Here is a 16,964-nt window from a genome sequence, read left to right on the forward strand (position 1 = left end):
TGCTATCCAGTTGCTGCTATGCGACGGTTCGGAGATTGACAAACTACAGCACTGCTACCATCTTCCCTTTCTTAATTTGTTCTATAACAGGAAACATTCACAGAAAGTTCAAATTTGCTTTTGTTCTTTGTATTTGATCTTTTCCAGATTTTTTTAAAAATTTTTTTCCCCTTTTAACATTTTTATGCTGTTTCTTACAATGTTACGTTTTTTGTTCCACTCTGACCTCCTCTACTAAGTCTCACTTAAAAATTAAAATGCTTTGGATCCCTTTCCTTTATCCTCTATATCAGACACTTTTACAATTCCTTTACTTCCTGTCAGATTGTCACTTACTTCACTTCCTTACTTCAGATCTTCACTTGCATAGCTGGTTTTCTTTCCAAGAATCTATTTCTTTGCAGAGTATGTACACATCACAGACCCTGCAGCTTTAGCATTTTACATTGCACCTAGGATACTAGTTTTAAATATACGTTAGGGAATTTTTAGCCCACACTTCAAAAAAGACATATAAGAGAAATAGGCTATTTTGAAGTTTAAGAATATTAATGATATAAGAAGTAGTGCCTTCCATATGATGCTGAAACCAATTTTCTTTTACTGTCAATCTGTAACCCAACCAAACTCTTCAGGGAAAACAGAGCACTGCCCCATTTATGCAAGATCTTTAACGCTTCCAACTACCCCTCCCATCTCAGCAACTGTATATCCAATTCAACCCTGAAAGACAGACAGGAAAGGCAGGTGAAAAAACTATAGCTCAAAGAAACACAGTAATTTCCTCTAGTACAAAATGACCACAGAATTGTGGTTTTCCATTTACCATCCCTGTACTTGACAACATTACAGAAATCTTTAGAGTAGATTTTTGTAAGTTCCAAGGGACTTGCTCAATTAACATTAAAACTTCAAAAACCTGTCAAAACCAAAATTATTTCTCTAGTTAGCTTCTTATGAAAATATAATAAGCTGAACAAAAACAGTTACATAGTTAATATACAAAATGTGCTCTTTAAAAATAAATATCATAGATCTAAGAACAAGTCTTTCATACTGATAACTGCTTCATTCTCAAACAGGACATGAAATTGATAGAGATTCTCTTGCAGGCAACAGCCTCCCAGCTGCCCGTGTTTATTGGAATATTGCTCTCTGAACACGCATACAGTCAGAATTGTTAAATATATCCTCTTCTTCTGGAGTTAGTTGGATGTTATCTTTGACTGGAGACAGGGGATCTGGCTTCTTACAAGAAGGAAGCTTTTCAGAATCTCTGCAAAAGATAATATAATAAAATGAATTTATTGGGTGTTTTTAGGGTAGTGTTTATTCGAAAATAATCTACCTGGACAAAAGAGAGGTATGTAAAGAGGATAAAACCCTCTACTGTATAATTTGTCTCAATTTATTATATGACACATTCAGGTTCTCCTCTGAGTATGCCCAATAAAATTTAAGTTTTGCTTCTTAGTACCCATGACTGCTTTCTAAATCACCTTTCAAAGTAGGTACCAAGTCACTACTAAATATAACTAGCTAAGGCAGAATGGTTCCAGTAAACAAACTTTAGTTCTTTTCTCTCTAGAACCCTTCTCAAGTCTGGCTGAGGACCAGCATGAGTGAAGCATAAACAAATGTTTAAGCCCTATCTTTTTACTCCTCCCAGTCTTCCAACTTTTGGAAGGAAGTTCTATGTCTATAAAAATTAATCCTATCATGAAGATAACAAAACTGATTCTATGTCCTGTCAACAAAATTCCAACAGGAGTAATTAAGTCTTATTTTTCTAAAAGGCATTTAAGAATACTGTTGCACCCTTAATTTCCCTTTAGTAGCAGTTCTCAAAGTATGATCCACAGATGCCTAAAAATTCCCAAGACACTTTCAGGGGGTTTGTAAGATCAAAACTATTTTCATAATAATATTTAGACTTTATCTGCCTTTCTTACCGTGCTGACATTTGTACGGATAATCCAAAAGCAGAACTGAGTAAAGCTTTGATCCCTGTTTGATCCCTGTTCAGGGAACTAGATCCCGCATGCATGCCGCAACTAAGAGTTCGTATGCTGCAACTAAGAAGCCCACATGTTGCAACTAAGAAGCCTGCATGCTGCAACTAAAAAAGATGCCATGTGCCACAACTAAGACCTGGCACAGCCAAAATAAATAAATAAATATTAAAAAAAAAAGTTTGAGAACTGCTGCTATATGGTTTAATCTAGACTTAACACAATGTAAAGTAAAAACATAATTGTCCAGCACTTATTACAAAGTGTTTCCACTCATACTATCTCATCTGACTGTGATAACATTTCTGTTAGGTAAGGTTTAATCTTATCATCCCATGTAAGTCACCTCCCCGCTTCCCTCCCTCCCTTTCTCTTTGTGTTTATTCTTAGTACATTTGCATTAATAAGAACCAGAAAATAAAGTAATTATAAATCTATGCTACTTTGTGGCTAATTTTGTTGTCTAACAGATGCAATTTGGTTCAAAAAATGTAGATATATAGAGGGTCAATTCTCTTAAAACAGTGTTTGCTACATACATTAGAAATCTGATTAATTCATCATATAAACTCATTGATTCTTCCCATTTTAGATGTGATAATTTAGGGAAACAAACTGCTTTAAATCCAGAAGTACCATAGAGCGTTACCTTCCCATGTCTACAACAACATTCAGAAGGAAAGAAAAATAAGACACTTAAGGCCTGGAAAAGTAATTTGCTTAACGACAGAGAGTCCCCAAAGCCAGATTGAGAACTGAGGTTTTTAGTTTGCCACGTTTTCACTAAAAGAAGGTACAGAAACTGAAGTTAAATATTCCTACAAAGAGTCAGTTAAAGGGACTAGAGGAAAATAATTTTCTTAGGGTAAGAGAAAAAGAAGTTGATTCATATGAAAATAGAAAGAGGAGACAGGGATTGAAATTACAGAAAAAAAATATTTATCATTTTAGAATAAGTTACAAGATAACTCACTTTTTAAATCCAAAATTTTTCCAGAGTTCATTGATTTTTATCTGCAATCCTGGCTTGTTCTCGGCATTATGATGATTTCTCTTATGGATGCTTGATGGCTTCTTGCTCAGCCCACTGACTCTGGCAGGTACTAAAGGTTTGATCTTGGTTGTAGAAAGACTGTCCACAGAACTAGATTTATACAGCCCAGGAACCTGAAGATTAAATGCCTGTTTTAATACTATTCTGTTAAAGCAACTACCTTTATTTAATTTCAAACTATTATTTATACACTGGAACAAAAAATAACCTAAAATCGATGTGCAAAAGTGTGCTTATAAACGTCTACAAAAATTATCATAATATTTTCACCAGGTAATACATGTACCTGGCACTAAATCAAGAGTATAAAAGAACAGACAGAAAAGTGAGTCTCCCTTACTCCCTCACTGCCTTTAGGCAGTCACTGCTACCAGTTTCCTGTACAACCACTGAATTCATTCACATACACACACACATACACCCCACACACAACTGGCAGCATACTACAAAATGTCATGTACTTTGTTTTTCTTGCCTAATATATCTTGATTTTACTTAACAATGTATCTTGGAGATTTTTCCATTTCACATGTAGAACTGAATTTTGTTTTGAATAGGTTGCCTGTTTTTTCCATTGTATAAATGTGCCATAATTTACTTAAACAGATCTCTACTGACATTTAAGTTGAATCCACTGATTTTTTTAATTGAGGTATAATTTACAACATTGTGTTAGTTTCAAGTGTATAGCAAAGTGACTCAGTTATATATACATATATATCATATATATATTCTTTTTCAGATTCTTTTCCATTATAGGTTATTACAAGATACTGAGCATAGTTCCCTGTGCTATACAATAGGTCCTTGTTGTTTATTCATTTTATATATAGTAGTAGGTATGTTAATCCCCAATTCCTAGTTTATCTCCCCACCCCTGCCCCCGCTATCCCCTTTGGTAACCATAAGTTTGTTTTCTATGTCTGTGAGTCTATCTCTGATTTGTAAATAAGTTCATTTATATCATTTTTTTTTAGATTCCACAAATAAGTGATATTATATGATATTTGTCTTTGTCTGACTTGATTTTTATGCTGTGTGAAATATGGAGCCATTAAAATTTTGTTGCTATTTTTTTTGGATAGTAGGAGTGTAGTAATATAAAACAAGGCTTTAAAATTAATGAATCTAGTAGAGGGTGTATAAAGAATGGAAGGACTCACACATGAAAGATGAAATCTTGAATTAGGATGTTGGTGATGGGAAAAGGGAGAGCAAGAAATAAGACAAAGAAAGAAACAGGATTTAGATAGGTATAGTTATTTGGTTGTTTTTCTTTAACCCCTGAAAAAGAAGGATCCAACTGGAGGTTATAAGGAAAGAGGACAACCGTAAGATTTTGAAACTAAGTGACGTAGAACAAATATTATAATTTTATGTAACTGATAAAAATGCTCTGAGAAGTACTGGTTAGAGGTTAAAAAAATATGAGTTTGATTTTAGATACTGAATTTGGATATTAGGGAGCAAGAAGGAAGGTTCATCCAGGGAGTTGTCACCAAAACAGAAGTGACAGTTAAAACACTGACAATGAAAATCTGACAGAAAGAATAAAAATAATAAAAAGATGATGGTTTAATGTCCTTCTTTTGAGGACATTAAACCATCATATTTAATATAACTCCTTTTGAGAAAGTACTTTCTAAATCTCTAATCCTATCATTGTGAATAATTTTGGTATCTTTCCAGACATTTTACTATGATTGTACAAACATACACACGTGTGTGTATTTTCCAGCATTTAAGCAAACAAAAACACCATGCTATTTATTGTGTTTAATATTGTTTAATAGCATGGTTTCCCTTTTCATTCAAAAATAATATGGACATCTTTCCAAGACAGTATCTGTTTGAAAAAGCCTTTCTCACTTAAAGATTTTTAAAAGAATCTTAATTTACATATTTTACATTCATATCCTTGTTATCTTTCAGTTTTATATTTATATAGTATGAGATGGGGACTTTCTTTCAAATAGATATTCCAGGCCATTTATTTAAAATTTTTGTAAAGGTTTTATGCTTTTAAAAATATGCGTAAGAAAATAATATGTTAACTATATGAATATAGTTTTCTTGTATAAATATAAGAAAAATAATATAGGTTCACTATAGAAGAACATGAGAAAACAAAGAAAAAAAATTCACCTATATATCTACCAGCCAAGAGCTAAAACCAACAACGTATTTAATGTATTTCACTCTCTTATTTCTAGATATTTAGATTTTTTCCCCCAATTTTTCATTATTGCAACCAATGCAAGAATAAGTGCTCTTGTATTTAAACTCTCATTATCTCCTTAGGCTCAAGTTTTAGAATGCACTTACTGGGTTAAATTATTTCAACTCTTTCAAATTGCTTTCCAGAAATGGCACAACAATTCTTACTCTCCTAAACATGTGATTATTCATCTCACTATACTCTTATAAAATGAGTAAATTAAAAACTTTTTTGGAAAAATGAGAGGTAAGAAATTATATTTTATTACTTTGATTTGCATTGATTACTAATAAGGTTGAATGTGCTTTTTATATGTTAATCAGCCATTTGTGCTTTTTCTTTTGTGATTTCTGTTCATGTCCCTTGCCCATTTTTAAGTCAGGAATTAGTATTTTGATATTTACAGGCAAGAACACTTAATATATAAAATAGGCTTTAACTTACAAGCTTTCACTATGCAGTCACACATATATTTACAGAGTTTGATAAAAAAAAAAAAGCTTGGCTCATCAGGTACCCAATTTCTAGAATGCCTTTTTGCAATATACATCAAAGCTTTAAACCATGTATGCCTTTGGACCAGTAATACCACTCCATAGAATTCACCCCTACGAAAAAATCAAAAATGTGTACAGTACTCAAATATTTACCAACAAAATCTTCGTTGTAGTATTCTTTGCTACAGCAAAAATTTTTAGGGTAAAGGACAAACATAAGAAGATTAGCTAAACCCATACAATGGCATATTTTATTCATTATAAGTAATGTTATGTAAGTACATAGAAAAAGTTCTTTATACTGTAAGAGAAAAATAGCAGGTTTCACAATTTAAACACCTACAAATCATGCACAAATATGGTTCTAGATGGTTTGAAGGTAGACATTTTGTGTAAATAAGAATATAGGCATTTTGATTTTTAATTTTGCTTATATTTCTTATTGCCTGGTAATAAGCATGAGCTGCTTCTGAAATTTAAAAATAATTTAAGTAAGTGTTTTACCTTGTTCCTTAGAAGCGTGCCTTTTTTCGAAAAATGAAATAAGTATAGCTTGGATTTCTGATTACCTTGATTATCAAGTGACTTAAAATTGCAATCAGATTCCTAGATCCCCGAGATGAAAAAATAAAGCAAACTTAGATTTTTACTATCAAATTTTTATGACAACTGACCAATATTCAACAAAACATAAAACAAGTAAATTGAGAAAATCAGTGTAAATAAAATGTAATTTATCAGAAGAATAAAAGTATAAAAAGCATGAAATAGAATAAAAGAAAATTAATCTAATGTGGAAAGAATGGTGTTTGCTAGTTTCACTAAAGAAAACCAGCTGAAGAAGTAAACTATGTAAAATATAAATTAAAAAGCTATAAGCAAAAAAAAAAAAAAAACTATAAGCATGGGGGATGGTGGTGGGATGAATTGGGAGACTGGGATTGACATATATACACTAATACGTATAAAATAGATAACTAATAAGAACCTGCTGTATAGCACAGGGAACTCCACTTCGCTGTACAGTAGAAACTAATACAACATTGTAAAACCTCAACAAAACAAAAAAAACCCTACAACATGGAGATCACTGTCCTGGGAGAAAGAAAAAAAAAAAGACATGCCAAGCATTTGCTGCCCTCCTTTTTAATGGACAGATGGCTGCAGTGATTCATTTCTTAATCACTTCAGGTCCAAACATATAAGAGTAATTTTCACTGAGTCTTTCCTGCCATGATTAAACCATACTGACATGATAGATCTCAATTCCTCCTGCCAAGTTTGCAATGTTGGGGACCTGGATCCTATAACAAAATCCATGTTCAAGGTCATCTTTGTACTGGATGTTCTGTGTATCCCCTTCCAAACTGTGAGCAAGGCACAAGCTGTGTCACATAATGTTAAAGCCAACCCAGTGTCTGGTATATTGTGATATTATCCAGAATCTACAACTGCTTCAGGCAATGGAAGACTATACTTGAAATTTTCATGCATCCCACATTGCCCCAAAGTAAAAAAGAAAGAAAGAAAAAAAAAACTATAAGCAGAGTCTCCAGAACCAGAGGAAGCACACAGGTCTTCTTAAAATTGAAGGTGTTTATGCTTGAGATGAAACTGACTTCTATCTATGCAAGAGGTATGCTTATGTGTACAAAGCAAAGAACAACACTGTAAATCATGGTGGCAAACTCAACAAAACCAGAGTAATCTAGGGAAAAATAACTCATGCTCATGGAAACAATGGCATGGGGTTCATGCCAAATTCTGAAGCAATCTTCCTGCTAAAGCCATTGGACACAGAATCCACGTGATGCTGTACCCCTTCAAGGATTTAAACTTTTTGGAAAGTAAATAAATAAAAGTGTTCTCTTGTTAAAAAAAAAAGTCTCCTGCTGTAACATCATTTGTAAACTTGGCTAATAGTTTTCATAAATTACTAGCTACAAAAGGTTGAACCTGTATAGTTCTACATCTCTTTTTCATTGTGTAACATGTTCAACATTAAAGAGAAAAAAGGCATATACTTTCAAGAAGTAGAGTAGCACTGTATCAAATGCACAGTTACCTTCAGCAAAGACTTTTAAGACCTACCCTCTACACCCCAATCCCATCATGTAAGACTTTTCTATAGACAGAATTATCTGGATTCCCACAAAAGTCAAATAAAAAAGGACAATGAATGCAAATTCAGAAGGCTTTACATTTCTGCATTTTTCAAGAGGTTTTTTTTTTTTAATATTTATCTTGGGATTCTACATAGTATTATATATTTAAAACAATCCAAAAGTGAAAAATACTCCATTAATTTGGATTGTAACTTACAGAAACTCTAACATTTCTTGCTTATAGTAGTGATGACTCTGGGCTATATCATTTCTTAAAATAAAGATCAAGAGTAAGATCCTAAGATTAATTAATCTCCAATACCGTTAATGAACTCAGTATACATAGAATACATGGTTGTTGCTTTTCACAGTGAACCACCAGTGGAAGAGTCTCCAATGCATTTTCCTCAGAACCATACAGTAAAACCTGATATTCAAAATGAAGCCCCAGTCACACTGTGGCTCTCTAAAACATTTTCTGAATAAAGAAAGATTACACAGTTTTCATGTTACCTGCTATTGTCCCAATTGTTTGACAATTAATTCATTTATCCAAAGAGGAATTTACCACATCTGGTGGCAAGAGATGACTTAATGAATGATTCTTAGTCTGTTTGTTTTTGAGGGGAGAGAATTTATGTTTCTATAATTGATAATCACAAAAATGGCTAGCCCCAAAGACAGAAGTGTGGAGAGTTCTGTCAGCATGATGAGCCCATAGGCTGTGAGCTGGTAAGGTTTCTCAGTAAAACATGCTCAAAGCTTTACAAAGTTAGTAAAGTAGCAAGATGTCTGCTGGAAAAGGAACAAGAACACCCGAAAGGAGCTCAGCAGACCTGAAAGTATCCTCACAAATAGACAGTGATTTTTAAAGAAAGATGTTCAAGAAATAGCAACTGTGATGGTACCCAAATGGTACCATGAGAAAAATGCAGTAAGATGTGGAAAATGAAAAAGATGACATTAAAATGGAGGCTCAGGGCTTCCCTGGTGGCGCAGTGGTTGAGAGTCCGCCTGCCAATGCAGGGGACACGGGTTCGCGCCCCGGTGCGGGAAGATCCCACATGCCGCGGAGCGGCTGGGCCTGTGAGCCATGGCCGCTGAGCCTGCGCCTCCGGAGCCTGTGCTCTGCAACGGGAGAGGCCACAACAGTGAGAGGCCCGCATACCGCAAAAAACAAACAAACAAAAATGGAGGCTCATGTTAAAAGAAACAGTCTTCTAGAACAGTATGGATAAACTGAAGGCAAAGTGAGTGAATGGGAAAAGAAAAGCAAAAGCCTCAAGGGCTTGGTTTGGCATACTCTTACTTAAAAAACACTACATGGAATGGATTTTGGATTTGAATATATTAATTGATTTCCGCTTTCTCCAAATGAAAACAATTTGCTTCCATATTGTAACTAGGCTTTTGTCTTTGAGTCCAATACAACTCAAGTTTCCTTTAGGAACTTGAATAAAATACTTTCCTTTTTATAAACACAAGATATACTGATTTATTAGATGTTTAATATTCAGGATTATCAGACCTCAAAGTTCTGTCAAATATTACCAAGGCTGTAATTGTTCTTACAACTTGGTAACTGTAGTTGTGAACATAAAATGAAGTATGTTAAATTGATAAATTTAAGATAACTCAGATTAAAGAATGTTATTATGCCATCATGTCATTTTAAAATATGATGTCACTGGGTCTTATGAGCAGTACTTATCTGGAGCTTTGATTTTACTTAAGTAAGGATAAAGATATTTTACAAATTAAAAAAATGGCTAGGATGCTTTTATTAACTTACACAGAATAACATAAAATCACTTGTATTACTATTTTGTTTTGTCATAAATGGGAACTGCAAAAAGAATAGTAAAAGTAAATAAAAAATGTATTTCTGAAGTACTAAAACTTACGATGAACACCATCCCATTAACAGGGCCATTTCATTATAAGGTTTCAAATGTTGTCTGAATTCAAGAGTATATTAAGGATTTAAATATTAAATTTATAATAACTTTTCATGAAGCTTATCATTCTGCTTAGGTCTTAAGTGTTCCACAACTTGAGACACCTATCAATGGAACACAGTGATTCAAGAAATATAGTTAGATTAAATGTATAAGAGTCTAAAATACAGAGAAGCCCTTCAGATGAATAAAACATGAACTTTCTACACAGTAAGATCTAGAATGAAAAATTAAAACAATCAATTATTTCCATAATTAGGCAAAATTTCCTCAATTGTCTGATAAACACCCTATTTTCTCTTACATATGAATTTGAAAACAAACGCTTCATAATGTGACTTACCTCTGAATCTAAATCCTTACTAGAAGGCTGAGAAAGTTCTGATGCATTTAAATTGTGTGGTGATAAGTCCATGCTTTCCTGAGACTGTGAAGACCAATCCACTTCATGTAAGGGATGAGATTCATCACTTGACTCATCACTCTTTAACTGAGATACATCAGATGGCTCATTATTCTCAGGCAGAGAGATGGGAGAATCACTCTTTCTAAGGAACTGCTGCAATGCTGTGCTTGGAGAGGGGCTTGGTGTTCTTGAAAACTCTCCAAGACTTCCAGACCAACTGAAACAACTTCTTAGTGTACCCGAGGTGGGTGGTGAGATGGTCCTCGTGAATCTGCTGGTCTTAAAAGACTGAGACTCTTCAGCAATCACAGTCACATCATCTGGAATATGCTCACTTGAATTATGTGCTACACTGATATCTAACAACTTCTTGCCATCTAGACAATCTGACTCATTTACATTGGCTTCTTTATCTGTGACAGCAGTTTCATCTAGAGACTGGCTGCTTGCTTTCTTTGATATACAGTCAGCAGAACCCAGAGAACTGGAAAAAAACCTAACAAAAAACAACAGAAAGAATGCAGAAGTATTTTAGAGTTTTCTCACAAAGGTGACAACATTCATAATGGAAAAATGGTTCTTTTTAAAAAATCTCATAAATATATTAACTTCATAAAGGCAAAATAGATTTTACACATGGCTGATACTCAAATATTTGAGCAGATATAGAAATATGCAACAGAAAGGACACTTTATAACTATGGCCTCTTATTTTGTAAAAGCAAAATAAATTAGCCATTTTCCCCTCATCTTAGCTTACCTCCTAGTAGTAGCAAGCCATCTGGGAACTTGTAGTAGTATACTAATCTACCAAGCTTTTTATATACCCGGTAAACTTCTACACTAATTTAAATATTGAGGTTAAGACTTTCAAATCAATTATTCAATTCTGTATTACTAAAGAGGTATTACTTATTCAGGGTAGCAGCTTTAAAAACAATCACTTTTAAAAACTCCAATATAGGGCTTCCCTGGTAGCGCAGTGGTTGAGAGTCCACCTGCCAATACAGGGGAGACGGGTTCATGCCCTGGTCTGGGAAGATCCCACATGCCGCGGAGCGGCTAGGCCCGTGAGCCATGGCCGCTGAGCCTGTGCGTCCGGAGCCTGTGCTCCGCAACGGGAGAGACCACAACAGTGAGAGGCCCACGCACCGCAAAAAAACCCCCAAAAAAACTCCAATATAAATGAAACAAAGATCAGTATCATTACTGGGAAGGATGTATTCAAGGAGTGTTTTTAGGTTTAAAAATAAACTCCTAGAGTGTATGATCAGCTAAATATGAAACTTAAAGAGAATTTCCCTCATTAATAAGCATTAGTTCAAATCCAAGATGATTAAATAGAATATTTACTAAATGCTGGAGAGTAAATATCCTCTCTTATCTTTACATCAAACCCTTAGCTGATGTGTGTGGGTACAGGGCAGGAAGGAAGCAGCATGTAAAAGGAAAAGTCTTACTTGGTTTTTCACTAAGAAACATCAGCTCCCTTTTAAGCAAACAATAACCCCTATGATATCCAAACATTTTTCTATGTATTATTTCGTAGGTAAGAGAAGTTTGAGTAACAGAGCCCAAGGTTATAAAATTAATCAACTAAAGAACAGAATTAAAACCTAGAACCCCTCCTAGTTCACAGCTGTTTCTTTCCAAACAGCCTATGGTGTGACTTAACTGATAATTATATTTCTAGATCTGAGAAAATAAATAGGCATTATTCTAGGATAAGTATCTATATAATAAAGATAAGACTTAAAACAGACTTCCAAAAAGCAAACAGATTGGAGACAATCTTTTGCATATTTAATACCTCCTGTTATGTTATATTAAAAAGAATGGGGTGGGAATGACCACTGGCATATATATTAGTGACTGGGCACTGTGCCAGGTGTCTGATATATATAACTTCTGCTAGTCTTAAAACAGTCTTATGCATATGATCATCCATATTTTATAGTTAAAAAAAGAGGCTCAGGGAAGTTAAATGGCATATGAAAGATCACTCAACTAATTAAATGATAGAGTGAGAATTCAAGTCCAGGCCTATAAGATCGTGTGCTCCTTTCAAGGTACCATGCCAACTATGACTAGGAATCTTTCCTATCACTAATACTAACTATACAACCCTGGGAAAGTTTCTTAACCTCTAAGAGCCTCAATTTCTTAGCCCAAAATAGAGAAAATAACGCCAACCTGAATATCTCATAATACTGTTGTGAGGAATAACACATAAAAGAACTTTGAAAATCAGCTAAGAAAACTAATTTAACAATATCTAATTATTATTAGATATTGCTCTATAATCTAGATCAGAAAATTATACATCAAAGATATACTCCCAATTATTATTTCACAGGAAGTTGATGCAGAAAAAAATATTTCTCCAAGCATTTCTTAATGCGTCCTCTGAACAATTTCTTAGCGAAACAACTAACTAAGCTATATAAAGCAGCTATTTACAGCTTCAAACAGAGATTTCATTAAGCTTCCACAATGACTTAATAGCCAAGACCTGTAGAGACACACAAACATTATTCTCATTAGCTGTCTCCAAAGAGGCAGAAAAAGGAAATTCTAGTCTCACCTAAATGGAAAGAAAAAGAAGCACTAAGAGGCAGAGAAATGAAATCCTATTTTCACCCAAATGGAAAAATAAAACACGAGTTCCAAAAATTTCTCTGAATGACAGAAGTCAACTTTCTAAAATGTATAAATCAGCATAAATCATCTAGAACCCTATTTTCCATCTTTTGAGGCCTACTTCTTCATTATTCCACTGTTAACAAGCACTTTTAATGAGAGTGACTAACAAAGGAAGAATCAAAATGATCATTTCATTGTACTGTGAATGTTTCCTTGGAAAGACTTGATGGGAGAAGGGTTTGAAACATCCCCTAAAGGAGGCTTAGGGATTATCAGTGGTTCATTCCTTCATGTCCTTCTCCTATCATCATGGTTAGACAAATCTGGCTGCAACCCAGTTTATTAAACTTGAAAAATAAAAAATATTCATTCTAAGTCTTCTAGAGAAATACAGGGGCTGATAAAGTTTCTCTTTCTTAAAGTTACTAAATCATGCCTAAATAACTTCTAACACTTAAATTTCCTGTTTCTAGTTGTGGTACCACTATCCGAAGTCAATAAAATAAGAACTATTTATTGTACGTTTATCATCTGTTGGGCAATATTTTACGCACTTTACTTATGGTAATAATTTAATTCTATCAACGATCCTAAGATTGTTATACTTGTTAGCCTTGAAGAAACAGAAGCACCCAGAAATTAACTTGCTCAAGTCAAACATCTCATGAGTAAACAGGACAGGATTCAAATCCAGGTGGTCTAACCCCAGAGTCCAAATTCCTAACCCCTAAGTTATACTGACTCTTCAAATTCTCATCTTCACTAGCAGGGACTATGGCAACAGCCTAACTAATCTTTCTGCTCAGCTTTGGACCTCTAGAATCCATTCTTCACAGTGTGTTCAGAGTGGTCTATCTAAACCAGGAATCAAATCATACTCCTCCCCTGATTAAAACCTTCTAAATGTTTCCCATCACCCCTAAAGACTCAAGTTCCTTAGATTGGCTTACAAGCCTTTCATGAACTGGCTTGCTTATTTCTGCTCCCTCATCATCTACATTTCTGCTCCCTTTTCATCCTTTTCCCAACTTACATTGTGGCAGAAGTAATAATAGCAGTGATCAACAGCAAATAGTTAACCCCATGCTCTGTGCTGTTGCTCACCTCCATGTCTCTGTCCAAGCTGCATGAGTCTGCTGGGAAAGTATTTGGCTCCCTTCTTTGCTTCACCCACTCATCATTTAAACCTAGGTAACAGCACCTAACACTCATCCCTTCCCTCCCACCATTTCCAACCATTGCCTCAGCATTAGATGCCCTCAAAACACCTCATGCATGATTTTGTCATTGTACTTACCACACTGTATGGAAAGATTTTGTTACTGACCTACTTCTCCAACTACGAAAAACTGCATGTTTCTCAAGAGCAAAAACTATGTCTCTCATTTTTGTAACCCAGCATCTAGTATGGTATCAGATTATCAATTAATATGAGAAATCCATAGTCATCTGCATTTAAATAGATTTCTAAAAATACTTCGCAAAATTATATTTAGCTCTTAAAGAAACTAAAAAAATAGAAACAAAGTGGGGGGAGGAGGAACCCCCAAAGTAACAGAGTTTTTCTAATGCAAAATGTAGTAAGGTCTACAATTCTTATTTTGGTTCTCCATGGAGAGATTACAAAAGTAACAGAAGTTCAAGGGACAGTGGAACTAAAGCAATACATGATAAAAAACTGTAATTGGATTAAGCCAGGTCTTACACCTATCCCATTAGATTCAATGTTATTCAAGACAATTAAAATAAATACCAACAGAGTATATAATACAACAGACACACAACATTCTTTAGATATAACTATACCTGCTTCTGGTTCCTGGAACCACAACTGCACCACTTTCTTCATTTTTTCTCTGTAAAAATGTTGCAAATTTGTTTCTTGTCCTAGGTGGTATGCTTAAGCTTTTTTTAATAGTATTTCCATCTACCAGGTCAGGCATAAACCGTTCAGAAGAGTTCAATAATTTATCACCTTCACAACTATTTTTCTTGATCTTCTTTGTAAAGGAAGTAGAATACTGACCAAATAGATCATCTTCTGATAGCTCTTCTAAGTAAAAACAAAATTATCTGTAAATCTTTATTTCATGCATAGTTAGACATTTGGTCTTAGTTTCACAGTCCATGTCCTATTGTCCTAAAGATGAAGTCTTATTTTTTTTTAAACCATGCATCAGAAAAGGAAATAAAAGAATGACTTAAAAAAATTCCCTTGGCTGTGTTTTACGATTTCAAAAATTGGCTATGATTTAATGTCAATTATTTGTACTATTTTATGTGAAATTACCTAAACCAAAATTTCAGGGTACAATCAATTCTGTAAGGCTCTACATTCATTATACAATAAGGGTCTAATTCTGAATGTAAAAAAAAAAATGAATTAAATGTATGATTAAACTAATGTTTGGTTAAAAATATTGTTTCAACATTAAAAAAAAAATGTTTCAAGGAGCTATATATACACACCATCACTGAGTTACGGTTTTTGAGGTGTATTTGATTGTCCTGTAATTTGTGCTCTAGCTATTATCTTCATTACATAGCTATGGGGCTCTAGAAGACTGCTGTGTAATGAACGCATTTTATTGGTATAAGAATAAATCATAAGACTAAATAATGTAAGATGTTACAGCTGAAATGGGCAAGGACATAGAGATAGCATTAAGGTACTTTAAATTAGTCCAACTAATTCTCAGTCTGAATAGCTTCCACTCACATGGGAGTAAATGCTCATGACTCTAAGAAGTTGGTAAAACAGTTGAGGGTGCCAAAATACTACAGACCAGGTGATACCTCAAATTCAAAAATGTATAGAGTAAAAAAAACCTATAGGTCAGTAAACTTGTAAAAATCTGTTTATTATGCAGGGAATTGGGAGCTCTTACAGAAGAGGAAAAAAATAAACATCGTAAGATCCCCAGCAAGGCTTCACCAAGAAGCCACACCACACTAATCTCATTTTCTTTTTATAAGGTTGTTAGACTAGCTATGTGGAGAAATTCATAGACTTAGTATACATATTTTAAGCGAAACTTTAAAACATACTTGAACCATACTTCTCAAATTTCCAGGTGACATAATACCCATGTTAGAAGACAATATAAAGGTTCAAAAAAGAAAAAAAAATAATAGGCAGAACAATGGATTATAATGAATTAAGATTACCTCAGTAAGGATAATGTAACCCATATTTAAGTTTAAAAATATAACTACCTGGCTTAACAGCAACTGGTGGATTATAAACTCAGTAAATGCCTGCAAAATGACAAGAATACTACTAAAAGCTCATGTTATCTTAGTTTGCAGTAGTAAAAGCAGCTTCTGGATGAAGGACTGAAATAGTGCCACAATTCTAAATAGGATCTATGGTAAGCAGACCACATCTCAACAACCACTCACTGTAGTAGTTACAAATTATTAAAAAATTTGTATTGTATCCAAAGCATAACCTGGATAAGGAACTTTTAGCTTGCAAAAGAAATTTAGGAGGGTCACAATAGCTGTCTCTAAATATATGAAGGGCTGTCACATTAAAGAGGGAAAACATTTACTGTTTTTTGTTTTGTTTTTGTGTTTGTGTGTGTGCCTGTGGACAAAATCCATTGATAAATGGTAGTTATAACGAAGCAGACTTAGTCTGACATAGGTAATTTACTGATGAGCTCTCTACATAAAATGAATAAGCCTACCTTGATGGTAGAAGAAGGGAAGGAACTAATATGTACAGTGTACCTGCTATGTACCAGGGCTTTTTCATATGTTATATCACATATACAAAAATTTGTGAGATAGGCAATATTGTTCCCATTTCAGAAGAGGAAACAAAGGTTCAGAGATATTATCATGAAAAAGATTTAGGTTCATAAGGAATCAGGACATTTTGGCCAAACATGAATAATCTATACCTAAATTTAAAAGATAAGGGCATGAACTAAAAGTTTGCAAGGGCTTTGTTTTGGTTTTGTTGTCAGATATTCATTCATGTAATGTCTGAGGGAAAGAAGGAAGAGAGAAGAAATGGATTCTTTCCATTTCTAAGCATATTCTATGGTGGAAAGAAAAAACCTT

General features: G+C 34.0%; 1 protein-coding gene across 2 annotated transcripts in view; it reads right to left on the reverse strand.

Annotated features, from left to right (window-relative positions):
- Positions 1–1,134: 1,134 nt before the first annotated feature.
- The window catches only part of EXO1 (exonuclease 1), a 36,948-nt gene continuing 21,118 nt past the window's right edge, over positions 1,135–16,964 (reverse strand). Inside the window, exons 9-13 of one of the 2 annotated variants that reach the window (XM_060285331.1) lie at positions 14,700–14,943; positions 10,188–10,746; positions 6,286–6,387; positions 2,986–3,179; positions 1,135–1,276 (exon numbers count right to left, since the gene is read on the reverse strand). In XM_060285331.1, coding sequence (XP_060141314.1) covers positions 1,138–1,276; positions 2,986–3,179; positions 6,286–6,387; positions 10,188–10,746; positions 14,700–14,943 — 1,238 coding nt within the window. In that variant the 3' untranslated portion in view covers positions 1,135–1,137. Of the gene's footprint in view, positions 1,277–2,985; positions 3,180–6,285; positions 6,388–10,187; positions 10,747–14,699; positions 14,947–16,964 lie in introns of both variants that reach the window. The other variant, XM_030868585.2, reaches the window with a different exon arrangement.

The sequence above is a fragment of the Globicephala melas genome, chromosome 1, assembly GCF_963455315.2.
Source record: "Globicephala melas chromosome 1, mGloMel1.2, whole genome shotgun sequence".
NCBI lineage: Eukaryota > Metazoa > Chordata > Mammalia > Artiodactyla > Delphinidae > Globicephala > Globicephala melas.